This window comes from Schistocerca serialis, chromosome 5 (assembly GCF_023864345.2).
Source record: "Schistocerca serialis cubense isolate TAMUIC-IGC-003099 chromosome 5, iqSchSeri2.2, whole genome shotgun sequence".
In the NCBI taxonomy this organism is placed as follows: Eukaryota; Metazoa; Arthropoda; class Insecta; order Orthoptera; family Acrididae; genus Schistocerca; species Schistocerca serialis.
The window spans coordinates 147548954-147564985 of NC_064642.1; the positions used below are offsets into that span (position 1 = coordinate 147548954).

Here is a 16032-nt window from a genome sequence, read left to right on the forward strand (position 1 = left end):
TAGTTCCAGTCTCTTCCTGTTAGTATGATTTAAGGTTGATTCACATCATACTTCATGGAATGCAACATCAAAACATGCCACACTACATTTCAAGTAGTGATATCCACACAGAATTTCAACAAAACAGGAAAAGATATTGTGATTGTTTTATAAGGACTTAGATATTTTATGCTATGAGAGTTCTACAAAAGAGGCAACGTATCTGAAATCGAAAAATAATTTAGATTTTGTAACATGCAGACAAATAAAAAGTCTACTCTGTGTGTAAATAAGAACATAAATGTATAAACCAGTCAGAGAGTCAGCTGCACAGAAGGAGAAAAAATACAGTTATATTTGATTTCTTTACTGTTTAGGAAGAAAACACAATGGATAGAGTGAAAAACCTGTACAAATTGTCATCTAAATATTGCTTAATGTGTTTCTATGTATATATTTACTTAGGCAAAAAATTGATTATTTGAAATGTTTGCATGATGCTCTTTGTATTCTTTCACTCTCAGCAATGTGGGAAATTTACCATACAACTTCCATCAAGAATATCCATAGTGAACCTTTATAACAACAAAAACAATCAGTTGTTGACAAAATTATTTAATTGTATAGATAAAAAATTACTTACCAAGCAGTGACAGAACACACACATAAAAGACTGTTGTTATTGGCAAGCTTTCAGAGCCAGTGGCTCTTTCCTCAGGCAGAAGGGTTGAAGGGGAATGAATAAGAGTGAAGGAAAAGGACTGGAGAGGTCTAGGAATCCTTCCTCAGGCAGAAGGGTTGAAGGGGAATGAATAAGGGTGAAGGAAAAGGACTGGAGAGGTCTAGGAAAATGGGTAGATTTCGGGAAAGTCACCCAGAATCGCGGATCAGGGGAGACATACCGTACAGGATGAGAAGGAAAGCTCTCAGGTTTTCAAATCTTTGCCAATGCAGTCCCCAACAACCAGTCTTTCCTTCTCATCCTGTATGGTGAGTCTCCCCTGACCTGCGGTTCTGGGTGACTTTCCGAAATCTACCCCTTTTCCTAGTCCTCTCCAGTCCTTTTCTTTCACCCTTCTTCCTTCCCCTTCAACCCTTCTGCCTGAAGAAGAACCCACTGTCTCCAAAAGCTTATCAGTTACAACATTATTTTATATGTATGTGTTCTGATGCCACATAATGAACTTTTCTTTGACCATTAATGAACTGTACTATCATTGTTAGTTACTTAACTCTGAAACTATATTTCATCTTTTTGTATCACAGATGGTGTCTCATCACCTCAATTTCACCATTCAGTAAGTGAAATGATGTCTGTTGACATTCTGTCTAATATGAACATGCTTCCATTTAAGGATGTGTTGCCTTTCATTCCAGTCCATTGATGGCTAGTGTGAATCTATCTTTATTTGTATTTGGGAAAAATAAACACTAGCTTCACCCAAAATTGAAACTGAAAGAATGGTTGGAACCTCCAGACACACATGCTCAGTGGCAGCAAATAATATTCAGACACATTATCAGCAAAGACTCCAAACAGGGGCTGTTTCTTCTCTTCATTCTTGTCATCTGATTTTACTGACACTAATTTCATGGTTTAGAACAACATTTTCCTTTGATGGTTATGAACAAGAAGTTGAAATGCATGGAAGGTGAGGAAGTGAAGTAACATAAACATGTCTTAAATTAATAGTAGTAGGAGACAGATATACGTGGGATGTTACTTACTTTTGAGATTAGTGGAAACTTGTTTTATGGAGTATATACTTATGTATTATTTAATATACACATTTACAGCTTCATTTTAGTTTGGTATGTTACTGTTCATCTTATGTGCCCAGTATCATTACCTGTATGCTATTTCATGAATTATTTGTAGAACTTTTGTTTAGTTCAAGGCACATTATAATGTTCACATTTATTTTAGCTGCCTGTGTCTTCCTGAGCTTATCTTTGTTTCATTGAAAACCCTACAACAGTAAGTCTTAACAAAATAATGCATTTGCCAAGCATGCACATTATGTTACAAGAAACAACAAACTTAGTAAAGATTATAACACTCACCTCCAGTTAAATTGGGGGGGGGGGGGGGGGAGGCAAGGTTGTGCTCATGGACACTTGTAATAGAACAGAAAATTATATTAGATTTTAGCACACACTCATTTCTGTATAAATAATTGCACTCTCTCTCTCTCTCTCTCTCTCTCTCTCTCTGTCTCTCTCTCTCTATCATGCACACACACAAAATTGAAGTTGGGAGGGGGAGAGATTACTCCAAATACATATCTCCATGACATGTTTATGTGCCAGGCATAATTAATTCCCATTACCATAATATAATATGTTGTCTACATCATCTAAATCTCAGTATGTCTGCTAGATTGTCTACATTTTCTTGATAGTGGACTGACATCAGAACATAAGCAGATCTGTAGAGCTATAAAATCACCACTTCGCAGAAAGTAGCATTTGACAGCTTTCTAAACGAGCCAAGACAAGAAGCAGTTTGCCCTACAGTTGTCAGTTTAACTGAGAAGGAACTGTAGACTGAAACCATGAAAGTGCAAGGCAAAATCCTAAGTGAGCATTGTCAGACTACAACCACAGAACCTTCTACTTAGTACAGTGTATTTAATTACAAAAGTCCCTTTGGAGTTGACTGGCAGGAACATTGATGTGAACATTCTGGTGCTTTTTAAATATGTGTTCACTTCAACATAGTTTTATTCAATGACAAGTACTTTGAGCAAGTAGCGTGGCCTGATGGAGTGAAAGGACTTCCCATGTTTCTCCAATGTTTCAGTATGCTCTCTCCTAATATCCAATTGATGATGGAGTCGGGGCAAGAGGGCATACTATTATTATTTGTTTCGGTGTAATGGAAAGTCAAGAGAATGCTGGCACATAGCATGTACCACAAGCCAACTGACACAGATCTGTATTTGCAAGCTGTAGGATACTAATTCACAGAACACGCATAACTTCAGACTGTCCTAAGCTGCCAGGTTAAACCTAAGGATGGTTTTCTGACTGGGCGGCTATTCAAGAAAAACAGTTTCATCATGCATTCCATCTAAAGTGTGGGAACAAAATGAAGAAACAGAGGCACCCACAAATGTAGTCTCCATGATGTACTTCAGCAGTAAGTCTTAAAGAATCAGCAGGTTCCTCAACAGACACAACATTAAAACAAGCCTTTTGTCCATCTGTGAAACTGAGTGCCTTGCTGGATATTATTAAAGACAGTCTCATCCTTAGGAAACAAGGCCACACAAAGTTCTGTGACAGTATATATACATTGGCCAAACATTCTGCTTAGTGCAAGGAAAGTACATTGAACACTCTCTTCATACAAGCCTGGGCTGATCAGATATATCTGCAGTAGTAGAGCATTGCCTTAGCACATCATACACATGATGTTCAAGAAGACAAATGTTATATCCATAGTTTTGTTTTTCAAGGACTGCATGACACATTGGATAGTTTAATGAAAGGCACTCTGCCATGGACTTGCTGTCATTAAATTAAAATAAATTTCCAGTGACAGTCCTATTGCAGCACAGTAGAGGTCTTACCATCTTTGATTTGGCTCTTGTCCACAGCAGTGACTAGCAGCAGCATTGGTGCCTCAGTAAATGCTCAGAAGGCAACAACTTGGTTCCAGTTGGGAGTTCTGCTGATACTTGGATACACAGAAGGCTTAAACTCTTGGTTGCCAGTATAAGCCTGTAGAAAAACTACATTCATCCACTTGAAGCAAACCAGTTGGTGCTTCCATAAGAAGACCATCACAATGTAGATACCAACAGCTGCTATTTGCTAGCAGTAACCTGTTGTAGCAACTTTGCTACTTAGAGCAGGTGACTTAGGGGAATTTGTGAAATTTGCACCATGTGATATGACGGTACATCCAAGAGCCATATAATTAGATGATGTGCTGATAGCAGTCCAATATTGCCAGTAAATGCCAGCTTATATTGACACATTTTGAGGCCAGAGTAGCAGAATCTACCAAAAATAGGCCCATACATTTCTATTGTTATATTGGCAATATGTTGCTGTCTGATTGTGTGAGATGGAGAAATTTTGAGAATTCCTGGAATCTCAGCTAGATCCATAATTGTACAAAATTCACAATTGAAATACAGCAATTGGCCCAGCTATCAGTTCTTCATAATATAGCAGATGGATCACTGGGCTACAGTGTCTATGGGAAGTCTTCCCATTCTGAACCCCATCTCCATGCCATGAGGAAACAAGCCCTACCCACCTCCCTCCCCTTTTGCAGGGACATCCTGCACTTAGGACACAAGAGTATAAATATTATCAGATGAAAGAAGTCTTGTCTGAGAACTCGTACATCTGAGAAAGGTTTAAAAAGGGGGGGGGGGGGGGGGGGACTCATAAGAAGGAAGTGAGTGATGACTGCAACATAACTGAACAGAAACTGAGGAGAAAACTAACACTGAGGAGGAGAGCATCAGAGTGACATCCTTCCCTTAATCTAACTCAGTCTCCAGGAATATCTGGAGAATACTTGGAAAATATAATTTTCATTGCATATTGATTCCCGTCCCCCCTATAAAAGAGAAGTCAGTTGACACTGATGTGAGAAGAGAAATAAAATAAAGAGAATCTCCACAGAGATGCATGAAGTGAACATGTGGTGATGGCAAATAAGGAAGTCTGAAAAACGTGGTTATGTACAGATAATCCACTGTAAATGTATTTGTTTTGAAATGTATTTAGAAGACATTAGGTGTCAAGCTTTATTTTAAATATATTACTTCAGAAAACAGATATTATTCAGTACTATGGTTTTGGCCCAGTTGAGGAAAAAAAAAGGGGGGGGGGAGATTTGAGAAGGTTTGCATACACTGTTTTGTACTTGTCTGTGTGAATGTAAAAGGGCACAGGGAGAGATTGAGGGCTGAGTAGAAAAATTTTGTGTCCTACGAACGACAGTAACAATAAAAATGCGATTAAATGATGGAAGATTATTCTACTAACAAGTAGGCAGCAAGCATAAGGCACTTAGAAAGTGACATAAATACTATTTTTTGCAACCATAGATTACTGGTAAAAAAGAGGAATTAATTGCAAGATATAAAAATACTCAGAGACTAACCAGTAAATTTTCGCTGTACTCGCAATAGGAGAGTCCATAGGAGAAGTTGGGATGGATGGTGTTGGTTTGCATCACTTTTTGTTAACATCTCTCTGTAAGCATTCAAATTTTCTCACTTTAAGCTGCAATGGAAAATTGTGTGATATGCCAGTAACAAAACAGTTGTAGTCAATTATCATCTTGAACAGATATTCTCAGACAGATTTATATTAGAAGAAGGTGAAAGGAAATAGTATAACTATGATAAGTGCATGGGAATTAAAGGAGTCTAAAGTTCTTGCCTAACATTTGAAATTCAGTTGCTTAAAAAATATGAAAATGAAAATGTATAACCAAAATCAACTGAATTAGTGCATGCACATTCAGAATTATTGCCTACTTTCTTTTCTATGGGTGGTCTACTTGGAAAGTAATTTCCATCAACTTATCAAATAATCACCATAACAATTTCTAGAGACACCAATTGCAGTTAATAATTGATAGTAAAATGCACGGTTAATGTAGAGCATGAATATTCCAGTAACATTTAACATGCCTGGTATAATTTTTTGAATAATTTTGCATGTTTTAATTTCATGGTGTTAAATGTTGTTGATGCCTCCTAACAGAGTCTTGCTCACTACCTCGAGATGAAGGAAACTGTACAGATCATATACCTCGATGGTTTTTTGATGCCTCAGAGAACAGGTGCATGCCATTTTATTACAGTGGGTGTGGGGGTAATGCCAACAGGTTTGAGACAGAAACAGAATGTGAAGTTGACTGTCCTCCAAAAGTTGGTAAGTGCATGTCTCTGACCAAGCCTTTGCATGTTTATTAAAATACACTTTAATAATTTCTTCCATTATCATTCACTTTGCATGTAAACTCAACATAAATTATAAATATGCATTCATTATAATTACATGTAATTCTTAGCTATTTTACTGTATCCACTTATATCTTGGTGTAAATTTAAAGTGTGATGAACAATCCTTGCTTCATAACCTGCATACCAGTTTCCCAAGAAAAGGAAAGATATACATGGTTATTACAAATGATTGAAGCGATTTCACAGCTCTACAATAACTTTATTATTTGAGATATTTTCACAATGCTTTGCACACACATACAAAAACTCAAAAAGTTTTTTTAGGCATTCACAAATGTTCGATATGTGCCCCTTTAGTGATTCGGCAGACATCAAGCCGATAATCAAGTTCCTCCCACACTCGGCGCAGCATGTCCCCATCAATGAGTTCGAAAGCATCGTTGATGCGAGCTTGCAGTTCTGGCACGTTTCTTGGTAGAGGAGGTTTAAACACTGAATCTTTCACATAACCCCACAGAAAGAAATTGCATGGGGTTAAGTCGGGAGAGCGTGGAGGCCATGACATGAATTGCTGATCATGATCTCCACCACGATCGATCCATCGGTTTTCCAATCTCCTGTTTAAGAAATGCCGAACATCATGATGGAAGTGCGTTAGAGCACCATGCTGTTGAAAGATGAAGTCGGCGCTGTCGGTCTCCAGTTGTGGCATGAGCCAATTTTCCAGAATATCCAGATACACGTGTCCTGTAACGTTTTTTTCGCAGAAGAAAAAGGGGCCGTAAACTTTAAACTGTGAGATTGCACAAAACACGTTAACTTTTGGTGAATTGTGAATTTGCTGCACGAATGCTTGAGGATTCTCTACCACCCAGATTCGCACATTGTGTCCTTTCACTTCACCATTAAGAAAAAATGTTGCTTCATCATTGAAAACAAGTTTCGCACTGAACGCATCCTTTTCCATGAGCTGTTGCAACCGCGCCAAAAATTCAAAGCGTTTGACTTTGTCATCGGGTGTCAGGGCTTGTAGCAATTGTAAACAGTAAGGCTTCTGCTTTAGCCTTTTCCGTAAGATTTTCCAAACCGTCGGCTGTGGTACGTTTAGCTCCCTGCTTGCTTTATTCGTCGACTTCCGCGGGCTACGCGTGAAACTTGCCCGCACGCGTTCAACCGTTTCTTCGCTCACTGCAGGCCGATCCGTTGATTTCCCCTTACAGAGGCATCCAGAAGCTTTAAACTGTGCATACCATCGCCGAATGGAGTTAGCAGTTGGTGGATCTTTGTTGAACTTCGTCCTGAAGTGTCGTTGCACTGTTATGACTGACTGATGTGAGTGCATTTCAAGCACGACATATGCTTTCTCGGCTCCTGTTGCCATTCTGTCTCACTGCGCTCTCGAGCGCTCTGGCGGCAGAAACCTGAAGTGCAGCTTCAGCCGAACAAAACTTTATGAGTTTTTCTACGTATCTGTAGTGTGTCGTGACCATATGTCAATGAATGGAGCTACAGTGAATTTATGAAATCGCTTCAATCATTTGTAATAGCACTGTATATTATCATTTTTATAATATAACTCTGTAAGTCCATGCTGGATAAATAAAAATATTCAGAATTAACAGGAAAAACTCAACAGTGGCAAAAAGAGGAAGTAACTGCAACAGAGTAGTAGTAGTAGTAGTACAAAACAGTAATAGAACAGTCATAAGTTTTCAGAAGGAAGGTGGTTGGCCTTAGGTGCTATTTATTTCTGTTGGCTCTGCTTTAGTTAGCACTGTTGGTGAGTTGAGTTCTTTTTGACACACCATGTTAGTCACCGTGCTGGAAACTGTTTTCCAAAATCCATGAACAGGTGCATGTGGGGATTACATTTATTTGAAAGTGAGCTACGTGGGAAAAAAAATTGAAAATGTGTATTGAAGATTATTTTCTTCATTCAGGAGCATGACTGTCCAAATCTGTGTCTGGCCATCCAGATTTAGATTTTCCATGAGTTCTCTAAAGTGCTCCAGAAAAATGTCAGAATGGCTTCTTTGAAAGGGCACAGCCAATTTCCTTTCCCATCCTTGAAACATTCAGACTTTTTGCTGTGTCTCAAATTACTTCAATCACTGTTGAAGGCATGTTAAATTTTAATCTTCCTTCTTTCCTACTAATTTATTGATTTATTTACTTATTTGTAAATCATTTATTCAATGAAAACCATGGGAAGGAAGGTTATTTGATAGTTCTGTGATGATGAATTTCTCTAGTTAAGGAGTACATTAAACACTCATGAACTTTTAGTTGAAGACCTTTTGTATCACAAGGTTTGTGGATTCGTTTTAATTAATTTCCTTTGTATCAACAGAGCAAGACATCTGTACTCTTAAACCTGTTGTTGGTGGTGAATGCTACAATTATACTGAACGGTGGTATTATGACTCTTATGAGGTGCGCTGCAGGTCGTTTTATTACAATGGGTGTGGAGGAAATGAAAACAATTTTCTGACACTACAGGATTGTGAAAATCGTTGTGAGAAGCGGATTCTTACCCCTGTACCTGCTGCAGAATTCAGAAAAGGTAAATCATACTATTATTATGGGAAATTGAGAAGAAAACAATGTCTTAGAAAGAAAGGAATCTTCTGTTTATCATACAGTTTTATTATGTGCTGCAGTGGTAAATTATGTTAAATGATTTTTATTTATCTTACAGTTCAAAACATGTATTTAACATGCATGGGCAATGTTATAATAATTACATTTAGATTATTGATACACAATATAAATAGATTACATGCTATTAAGTAAAAGATCATTAAAGTATATTTAACATAGCATTCCTGAGGTCAAATCATGTCAGCACCATACTGTATGGGCACTTCAATATAAGCCATTTTTTAAACTCATTTTTAAAAATTCTACCAGAAAGCTGTTTCAGGTTGTTTGGCAGAGAATTATAAAATATTTCTCCCTTAATGAATGGGGTATTTGTTAGATTCAGTCGTCTGCTCACCATATGAAAGTCTGATTTGTGTCTTGTATTGTAATCCTGGATTTCCATATTCCTGAGACCTGAGTTTCTCCTGGCGTATACAACTTTCAAATAACTTCCGGGAATTCAGCCAGGTAACACTTTCAGCGACCGCCGATATTTCAGCGGGAGAACACCCCGCCATTTTCAAGGCAAACTGCAACGGACAGGCGGCGTACATGCAAATTTAGTACCTCGGTTCTCGGACCCAAGCAGGAAAGATAACACACACACACTGAACACTAGTGACACCAAAGATGGCCAAAGTCAGAGCTATCGATAGTGAGACTATGAATTCGCAGGTGAGGTAGCAATGAGTCTGTCCCTCTGTTTCTTGACAAGGGAGAGAGCCGGATTCCAAACAGAGTTTAAACAGAAACCTCCATCCCTGTTAACAAGGTTGCTCGCTAATTTAATCTCAACTGCCTCCCGAATCACACTGTCCCAATAGCTGGACGTGCATGCCAATATCTCGGTGTTATTATATAACATGGAGTGACCAGTATCCAAGCAATGTTCGGCAATAGCAGATCTATTTGGCTGCTGTAATCGTGTGTGCCGTTTATGCTCAGTACATCTGTCCTCCACGGTCCTGATAGTTTGACCAATATATGCCATGCTGCAGCTGGAGGTTTCTGTTTAAACTCTGTTTGGAATCCGGCTCTCTCCCTTGTCAAGAAACAGAGGGACAGACTCAATGCTACCTCACCTGCGAATTCATAGTCTCACTATTGATAGCTCTGACTTTGGCCATCTTTGGTGGCACTAGTGTTCAGTGTGTGTGTGTTATCTTTCCTGCTTGGGTCCGAGAACCGAGGTATTAAATTTGCATGTACGCCGCCTGTTCGTTGCAGTTTGCCTTGAAAATGGCGGGGTGTTCTCCCGCCGAAATATCGGCGGTCGCTGAAAGTGTTACCTGGCTGAATTCCCGGAAGTTATTTGAAAGTTCCATATTCCTGTTTGCCACTTTTTTGTCCTTTTTCACTAATAATATTGATTGAAACATATATACTGCATAGATAGTCATAATATTAAACTTAATAAACAGGTTTTTGTGTGAAGTTCTGGGTCTTACTTTTGCCATAGTTCTTATTACTCTTTTCTGCAATACAAATACCCTTCTTATATTATATTGGCTACACCCACCCCAATACAATTCCATGAGATAGATGGGAATACACCAACCCAAAATACGCTATTTTTATTGCTTCAATATCTAAATATTGAACTAATCTCCATAGTAAATACAGACTAGATGTTATTTTACCACAGACATGATCTATTTGCTGAGTCCACGAAAGTCTGTCATCTATATATATCCCCAGAAATTTACATTCTGAACAGGTATTTTCCTGAATGTCCTCATTTACAACAGTATTTTTATTTGAGCCACTTGTCTTAAAATAAATTAAATTAGTTTTGTTAATATTGACCCCCAGGTTTTCTTTTTCAAAATGTGTTTGGGCTTTTTCAACAAAATTCTGTACCACTGAATTTAGGTCATCATTACTATGTGCCCAGCAAACCCCAGAGGTGTCATCAGCATACATAGTAATACGATGACTGGTGTCTAATACTTTTGGGAAATCATTCACGTAGCAAATAAACAGGAAGTGGCCCAAGATAGAGCCTTGTGGCACACCAAAATTTATATTTCTTATCTTTGATCTTCTTTTTCGATTACCTCTCCATTATCATACACAACTTCTGTGCATTATTGTCTATCTTTAAGGTAAGATTCTATTAAAAACAACAGTTTCCCACTGACACCATTACAAGCAAGTTTACTTAAAAGAGCGCCATGATGGACTCTGTCAAACACTTTGGAAAGATCTAAAAACACCCCTGCCGTTTCATAACCGTCATTTATTTTCTCCATCAGACAGTGTACAAACTGTACTGCTGCAGATATGGTGCTCCGACCACATCTAAAGCCGTGTTGGAAATCTCCTATTAAGTTATTCATATTATAGTGCTCAATTAAGATTTCTAGCATTATTTTTTCAATTAATTTACCAAACACTGAGGTTAAGGCAACTGGTCTGTAGTTCTGTGGTTGTTTTCTTTCCCCTTTTTTATGTAAAGGTTTAACTATAGCAAGTTTCAGTTTCTTCAGAAACACACCTTCTTCAAGTACACAATTTATTAGATGGACTAATGGTCTGGCTAACTCACCCTTGCATTTTTTGCAGTAGAAAAGGAAAAAATTCATCACATCCAGCTGATCTTTTATTTTTTAGGCTGTCAATCAGCTGTGTTACGTCCTTGATGGTTACTGTAGGTAGCTTACAAGAGTCCCGTTCCTTTTCCTTATCATATTTAAACTGCCTCACTTGTTTCATGCAAGTATCATTTTCAATAGCATCTATAAAGTAATTATTAAATATATTGCTAACTATATAAGGATCAGAAAAATTATCATTATGTATACTTAACTCTATTTTATTAATTTTAGTTTTTGAATCAGTGTTCCTCATATCATTAACTACTGCCCAGCACGACTTTGAGACACAGTCAGATTATAGTTATACATTAGATTACAATCATTTGAGAGTGAATTACAAGGATGTATTGAGTGTCTGCATAATTCTTAGTAGTAGATTACATTCAGTGCAGGTATTATAACAGATTATCATTTGAACCATTTATTGCATAGTCTCTAATTGAACTGGTCCTCTTGTTGCATATTTCTGTATGGTGTCTCTCACAAGACTGTCCACATAGTGTACACTTGCAAAGGTTTGACGGTTTGTGGTATGTTGTATTTGCACAAATTTCATGGTGGAATCTGTGTACTGCAAGTCTTGTAAGTACGTGTCTCATCTCAAAATTTGCTGCTGTCCAAGTGCGGTCGATCATGGCCCCAGATCCATAGAATTCCATTGGTACTTCCTCTTTTCCTGAGTAGTGATCTTAGTAGGTTCTCTGATGCTGATGTGTTGGGAAGTAAGAAACTTGTCCTTAGATCCTCTATGGGGAAAGATTCTCGGTCGAGAAGGTAGACTAATCTTGATCTTGTGGTTTTTGCTACCCCTAATGCTCCTTTGATATAGGTTGCTTTTACTCTTTCCAATGTTTCTAAGTTCTTTTCATTTAGGTGTATTCATATGATTTCTATCCCATAAGCCAGTATCGGTATTATTTTTGATTTGAAGAGTGCCATAGCTGTGTCTAGATTTAGTGTTCTGATGGAACTTATTTCATTTATCACTCTGATGGCTTGTGTCGCTTTCTCTGTTGTATGTTTAGTGAAGCACTTTGTGGACGGCTGGAGTGTCATCCCTAGATATTTGTAATCTTTTGTGATAGATATTTGCTTTCCATGTAGTGCAATTCTTGTCGTTTTTTGGGATTTGCCCGCCTGGTCTGAATACCATCATTTCCATCTTGTCGGTGTTGATTATTAACTTGTGTTTTGTGCATCATTTTTCCACATCGTCTATAGTCTCCTGTAGTTTCTTTAAGCTTTTTGAGCCTATCACAATGTCGTCCGCGTAGGCATATGCTTCGACATCTTCGTCTTGAGCGATTTCCATAATGTCCTTTGCTGCCAGAATGAACAGAAGCGGGCTTAGTGGGTCTCCTTGGAGTACTCCGTTTGTTTGCCTTATTGGTTCAGACAGGTTGAGGTTGTCCGAGATCCTTATCTTGTTCCATTCATTTATGGAGTTTATGATCCTCGTCCAGACACTGTCTCTTCCCAGGGTTGCGTCGAGCATCCTTTTTACTAATGATCGATCGAGGAGGTCGAAGGCCTTTGTGAAGTCTATGGATACAGCATAATATTTTTGCTTCTTATCGATGGTTTCCCATATGTTTTTTAAAAGCAGCTCCACTGCTGTGGTAGTGGATCTTTTTTCCCTGAACCCGAATTGAAATTCAGTGAGGTGGTCTTCCAAAGTGTGTCTTATTCTTCCTGTGATTAGTTTTGTGAATGCCTTAAAAGGGTTGTTTTCCAAGGCTATTCCTCTATATTTGTTTGTGTCCTTAGGGTCGCCCTTCCCTTTGTACATTACCCTTACTATTGATTTTCTCCACTGGCCTGGGATTTTTGCTGTTTCAATGCATTTGTTATAAAGTTTTGTCCATGTTGGTGCTAGCAGATTGGCTGTGTCTTTAAGGTATTCGTTGTAAAGCATGTCAGGTCCTGCTGCTTTCTTCCTTTTTGTTGATTCAATGATGTTTCGGACCTCATTTGGAGTGAGTGGGGACCAGCCTGGTATCTCTTGCAGTGTGAGCTTTTGACTTGCTACCTGTGCTCCTTCTCTACCATCTTTGTTGAGAATGTCTTTGAAATGTCTCGTCCATTCTTCCATGCTTATATAGTGTGACTGTGCCTGCTTTCGGGGGCGGATTGCAATGAATGGGTCTCTCCTGGCTTCTTTAGCTAGTCTTCTTCCCTCTTCTTCGCTGTGTGCCATTCTCTTCTCCCTTGTTAGTGTTTTGTAGGATCTTCTTTTCTCAGCATATGAGTGTAGTAGTGAGTGATTATCTGTGTCCGTTTTTAGTCGGTGTAAAGCTTGGAGTACTTCTTTTCTTTGCAGATAACACTCTTGATCGAATCATGGTTTAGCTCTTCTCACTTTCCTGGGGGTAGTTGCTTGTTTTAAGAGTTTCTCCAGTTCAAGCGCTGCCTCCTCTACATTTGAGTTGTCAATTAAGGACTCAATTTGTTCTATCTGGTCGTGGTATTCTTCCACTTTCCGTGAATCCAGTCTCCTCGAGAGCAGTCTCTTCTCTTGGTTCTCACTTGCCTTCCAATCACTTTGTATGGCTATGTTCATCGGGATGTGTTTTCTTATAGGCGTGTGGTTTGCATTCCAAAGTGGGCTTATGCCCCCTTTTATGTTTCCTCTTATGAGGGCGATATCAATAGCACTTATGCCATTATGGCAGAAATACGTAGGGACGTTTGTGTCGTTTAGCAGGATGAGGCCTTCTTCTTGTAGTGATTCAATTACTAATTTTGTTTTGTGATTCTGTACATCCAACCGACAGTTTAGATTCCCTGTGATAAGTAAAGGGATGTCTTTCTTGCTCCATCTTATTTGTTGGCCCAGTTCATCAATTATGTCTATGGCCGATTCACTTGGCTCGAAGTAGGTTGCTAATATTGTGAAATGTTTTACTTCTATTAGAATGGAGTGATTTAGTTCTGTTGTCACTATAATTAGTGTTATCGACGGTTTCAGTAGTACTGTTATTCCCCCTTGGGGTCGCCCCCTTTCTCCTTGCTTTGCCAACAAATTTATGCTATAGAATTTCGGGTGTTGCCTATGATCTGTGAGAAAAGTTTCTGTGAATATTGCTACGTCATAACCTTTGAGAAAGTCTGTTGGAGCTATGCATGCTGCGTTTTTCAATCCTTCTACATTCTATAACGTTATCTTCATGTTTTTTCTCCCTTCGTTTTCTCCTGGTTTTGTCGTCTCCGGGTACATCTGGTTTTTACACTCTAGTACCGGTGTGCTTCTCAGATTGTCTGCTATGTTGTGGCATTGCTGGTCTTGGGCCAGTGAAAATCCTGAGTTTCCTTCGATGACAGCCTCTTGTAGGTTGGCCGGTTTCCAGCTTCATTATATAGGAAGTCCTGGTCCCTGATAGGTTTATTTTTTCTTTCTCCCCTCCCATATCTTATCTGTCGGGTCTCTGATGACCTTACTTCTTTTCCTGTTATTTGCGTTATCTGTTCCTCTTTTTGGGGTGTGGGTGGTGGATCCTCTTCTGTTGGTGATGATGTTGCTTCTTTTTCCTCTATCGGGCATGGTGACGTTTGTGGGTCTGCTTCTGTTGGTGATGAGGTTGTTTCTTTTTCTTTTATATGGCACAGTGGAGACTTTCCTGCCTCTTCCTTCGTTGGTAGTATCACGGGTGTCTGTGTCTGCCCTTGTAGTTTGTCAAATTTTTCCAAAATTTATTTGCACAGAATAGTTTTTCCGCAGTTGTTTCTGTGTAAACCATGCCTTGTGAAATGCTCTCTTTGTGAGCTTGTTGCATTTATGAAAGTCACATTTGGGAAGCTGCTACATATCTGCCTAAATATCCTATTTGTTCTGGTAATTTCTTTATTTACGCAGGACTCGACCATCAAGTCGTGTCTTTGAGGAATGCTTAGCACTTATACTTCAGAATGAGTAGCTTTCCCTAGAGTTTCCCTCAGTACTCTTCTTGCATTGATACTTTCATTTCTATAAATGTCATTTCCTCCCCCTATAATGACACATTTTGCACCTTTTGTTATGGATGTTTCCCAGGATTTCAACACTTCACTTAATGGCATGCCTGACTTGGTGATGCCGTTTAGTGGTAAATTATAAAAATGATATAATTTTTCAGAAAGCTGTTTCCTCCCTGATGAACAAGGGCCTTGCTCTGAGAGTATGGCAAAGTGGTTTTATGATAGCCGGGATGGTGTGTGCAAACAGTTTCTGTATGGAGGCTGTGAAGGGAATGACAACCGTTTCTCCAGTCATCAGGAGTGTGAAGAGAAATGTGGTGATGTACAAGGTAATCTTGTTTAAACAGTCTCCAAACATGTTTTAAAATATTTATAACTATATTGTAATTTTTAAAATAATTACAAATTTTACACAAAAGAGCAGAACTACTGTAACCAGATGTGTTTCTCTTTCTCATGGCATTACAGAATTTCATACCAGATGTAGCTGTAAATATTTTTACTAAACTGGAAGCACAGAAAAGAAAAAGAATTTGGTGGTAAAGTGAATAAATCTGCCAAATAAGAAGTTTTTTTCTTTTTTTTTTTTTTATTGAGAGTATTCACGGCTTATATAATGAACATTTTTTGTTGTTTGCATAGCAGAACCTAGTAGTTGTACAGATGTTTTATACAGACCCTGTATTCCCCTAGATGACATTGGAAAAAAGTGGTACAGATACCATCTGTTTCGTGCATTCTGATAGTCTTGTCACTAGTCAACCATGTCTTGAGTTATATACATACAGACTTACTATGAATACAATAGTATGAAAAGGAAAGATTGCTACTCACCTTATAGAAGAGATGTTGAGTCGCAGTTCAGACACAACAAAAAGACTGCCATACATGATGAGCTTTTGGCCAAAAGGCCTTCTTCT

The 16032-nt window shown here is 38.5% G+C and overlaps 1 protein-coding gene across 1 annotated transcript in view; it reads left to right on the plus strand.

Moving 5' to 3' along the window:
• The window catches only part of LOC126481282 (papilin), a 260118-nt gene that overhangs the window by 141144 nt on the left and 102942 nt on the right, over window positions 1–16032 (plus strand). Inside the window, exons 25-26 of the mRNA XM_050104920.1 lie at window positions 8269–8481; window positions 15271–15441. Coding sequence (XP_049960877.1) covers window positions 8269–8481; window positions 15271–15441 — 384 coding nt within the window. The remainder of the gene's footprint in view (window positions 1–8268; window positions 8482–15270; window positions 15442–16032) is intronic.